Source organism: Buceros rhinoceros, unplaced genomic scaffold (genome assembly GCF_000710305.1).
Source record: "Buceros rhinoceros silvestris isolate BGI_N320 unplaced genomic scaffold, ASM71030v1 scaffold18684, whole genome shotgun sequence".
Classification (NCBI taxonomy): domain Eukaryota; kingdom Metazoa; phylum Chordata; class Aves; order Bucerotiformes; family Bucerotidae; genus Buceros; species Buceros rhinoceros.
The window spans coordinates 87,949-91,712 of NW_010407969.1; the positions used below are offsets into that span (position 1 = coordinate 87,949).

General features: G+C 42.1%; 1 protein-coding gene across 1 annotated transcript in view; it reads right to left on the reverse strand.

Moving 5' to 3' along the window:
* The window catches only part of IQCG (IQ motif containing G), an 18,728-nt gene extending 15,809 nt beyond the window's left edge, over positions 1–2,919 (reverse strand). The window contains exon 1 of the mRNA XM_010134716.1: positions 2,794–2,919. Within this exon, the coding sequence (XP_010133018.1) occupies positions 2,794–2,919 (126 nt within the window). The remainder of the gene's footprint in view (positions 1–2,793) is intronic.
* Positions 2,920–3,764: the final 845 nt, after the last annotated feature.

Sequence of the window (3,764 nt, forward strand, 5' to 3'; positions counted from 1 at the left end):
TTCCCTACAATTATTACTGTTGTAACAAGAGCTGAAAGGTGTGGAAATACAAGTCACAAACATCAGCTATTTGCTTAGCTGGGGGGGGTTTTGAGAGAATGACAGCAGAGGAAGTATAACACGAATTCAAAGAAGAAATTTAATATATTGGCAGCTCTTTTCTGCATGGAAAGATATATTCTGACTAGGTACAATTTTATTAAAAAAGAAAAAGCCCCAGAAAAGCGAAAGCACACTAAAAAATCAGCTGAGGTCTTGCTTCTAGGAATTTCTCTGTTTTATGTGCTGTGGGTAAGAATGCAGATGTATCCACTGGGACATTAAAAGAGAACATTTTCTTGTCCAACAACTGGCATCTCAGAGGCTGAGCACATACTAGCAGTACCTCTGGAGCCAGCTAACACAGCCCCTGCCAGCCCCATCCCAGTCCACAGCTGCTGACTCCCCAGCCTGTCTGCCTGGGGAAATGGGTTAGAGAACTCAGCTGAAACATTTTCCAGAAATAAGGAAAAAAAATTATTTATTTTTAGCAGCACCAGTTCTCAGTCCAGATCCCTGCACAACCACAGACGTGTTTGTGCCAACACAGCACAGAGGGCAGAGTAAAACCAGTGGTCAGGGCAGCAACTGGGTATGGCGGTAGCACTTCCAAGAAGTTACTTGTCAAGCGAGGCTCCACGCGTGGTCTGCCATGCTGCCATAGCCCGTGAGGGCAGTGCTGCTTCATTCTGAGCATCCTGGACACCGCCGGATGGGATGAATCAGCCTCTGGCAGTGCCTGACTCACCACTGACTACAGAAGGAGTCTAGGTGGCTACATGCTTAAATTTTGGACAATTAAATTTACATTAAATGAATTGCATGCAAAGTGTACACAGACCAATGATAATTACATAGTTAATTAGAAAAAAAGGGTTTAAATAGTTTAGTGGTGATGCTGTACTTCAGAAAACTAATTTTGGCCAACAAGCTGCTTTAATGTTGTGTAGATTTTATGAATATTCTGATAGATGTTTTTTCATGTCTGGGACAGTTCAAGACAGGCTGTAACTAGATTGTCTGTAAACAGCAGGGCCTTACACACTAATAATTACCAAGTAACTATGTAAGAGCAAGGAGTTTGTAAACTGCGTGTGTCACCATCTGCGTAGTCTCTTGGCTGTTTATCTTTTGCTAGTCTTTTGCCCAAAATTCAGCAAACAGAAAGGCTGCCTTCCTTTGAGCCATGCACCGCCTGTAGCAATTTTTTTGGAAAATCAGTGAGGTGCTGGCCAGCACTGTGATTAACCTAAAAAATGTCATCAACTGAAATTTAGATGCCAGTCTTTGAAAACGCTGTTGATCTCTTTGACTGGCAGAGCTCCAGCGTGCTTTGGAAATACCAGTCTTCCACAAATACAATGATAACAGCCAAATGTAAACTGAGAAACGGGGAGGAGTAGCAAATTACAGAGCACCAAAGTTAGCAACCAGCTTCCCAGAGCCGTTTTCTTGTGTCTAAATAGTTTCCTTCTCGATTTGTTTTGGCATCTTTAAAAATACACATAGGGTTTATGGTCTGTGAGAATACCGTGTTTTAAGAACTAACTTGGTAAAAATGAGTGTCTGTGATTGAAGAGAAAAGCTAAGCTGTCTTCTCTATAATGTAAGTGTACCTTCAGTAGGTCTGTCCACCCGAGTTTGTGTGTCTGAAGAACAACTCCTACCATCCTAGAGATACGCTCTTTCTCTGGGTTTTTGCTGCTGGCACGTAAGGGGTTTTGGGAGGGAGCAGCATCCTCTGGGAAGAGGCGCGGCTGGCTGGCAGGGCTCTTCCAAGGGCAGGAGTGCCATCTATTGCACAGACTAAGCACCGCTCGTGCTCCGAAATTCACTGTAACGCCAGCTGCTGCTGCTTTACAGCGGGTTTTCTTTAAAGTTAATATGGAAAGGAAACTCGTAGAAAACAACATACTGATTTACCTTCCTCTTGGATTCTTAAGTGGTACATTAGAGCAAACGGCAGTAGCTCTGAAAACCCGGATCCCAGTTTTTATTTCCATCCTGGTCACAGACTTTTTATTTTTTGAGTTCCTCTTAAAGAGTTTCAAACCTGCTTAAACTGAAAACAGCCTGCTATGTCATTTAAAGTACATGACAACAGAACTTAGAACCATTTACCCCTCAGGATGGTCTCATCCTGTTTCCTGTGTCTATCAGCTACCAGAATTACCACAACATCTTCCTCCACAGCACCAAGCCTCTCTCTGAGCAGCAGAGCTTCTTCTCTGTATCTCTACCCAAACCCTCTCAGTTCTGATGCCTATCAGAAATCAACTAATTAATGATGGTCATTGAGAACGGGTAGTTACTAGGATATTTTGATGTGGATCCTTTCTTAATTCTTTGTCTGTGGGGACCAAAGGCACTCTCAAATTTATTAGTATTTTGCATTTTTAAAATAGCTGCATATCTGCATAAGAACCTAAACAGGTTTTGTTTCCTTTTCCCTAATCCTTTCCTTGTCATGTAACCACCACAGTTTTAAAATCATAAGCCCAGGAACCTCATCTTGGGTCAGAAGTGTCCTTTGCACAAAGTCTTGACAAAGGCTTCTCAGTGATGCTGCAACATAAATATTAAAATTGGTCACCCACGGGCTTTTATTGTGTTTCTTCACCCAAGGGTCGTGGAGCACTTTGCAGAGAAAAATATCTGAGTTGATTTTTTAAAAATGCTGCTAGAAGACACATAACGAAAACAAGAAAAAAACCAAGAGGGATTTCATTAAAGAGCAAGGATAGAGGCACATACATGGCAGATGTCTGTCTTGCCCTCATATGAAACCGGCATGATATATCCAAGAATTGAGAGCTGATCCACACAATTCTCCAGCACAGCAGTAAACAGCAGAGCTTCCAGATGAGTGAATTTTTCCATTTCTTTAGCCTCTGTGCTCTTGCTAAGAGAAACAAAGACAGAAGACAGCAATGAGAAAGATACTATGGTGTTAGTAACGTTGGTAACAGTAGTTTAAACTAAAGATAGACCTAGAATAGCCTTATTGCTGCCTTTCAAGGACTTGCCAGGCTTTGTTTATAGCCTTTCATACACTGTTTATAAGACAAGCCACGTGCTGCTGATGGCTGCATTCAGGGACAATGGGAATGTTTAGCTTTCACAAAACGAAGTAGGTCCTGGCCCCTCCTACAGTGGGTCTGAGTAGGTAGGCTGGGAAGGGAATGGGTATGGAAGGCACAAACTGGGTGAGGTGGCCTCACCAGTCCGTTCAAGGGAGAGCAGTGCTTCATGACAGACTTTGTTCTTTGGGAAACAATGGAATGAAGGAGCCTTTTTAAAAGGAAAAAAATGAATCTGCGTGTCTAATAAAGTCTCAGATGGTGAATCTTCATGCTCTAGTCATTCCTCATTATTACTGTGCAGCCTTAACATTTTTAGTGACCCCAATCCCCTCAGCAAGAGCCGTTACCACCTTGAGATGCTGGAAGTCAAACAAGGACTATCATCTGGGCTAAGTAAATTATATTTAATGTTCTTCATTGTTTTATTTTAAGTTACACTTCAAATGTCGATTTGCTCTGCAGTACACTCCAGCGTCCCTTTGCCTTGCTTACAGATGGAATGTTGTGAAAACACATCTAGGGAATGGTGGAAATTCACTGTTCACCCAAGTGAACCTGGTCCATTTAGCAAAATGCATAAGGAAACACCTGCACAACAACAAAGAAAGAAATTCTCTGAGATGTTTAATGTTTTGGTAAGGC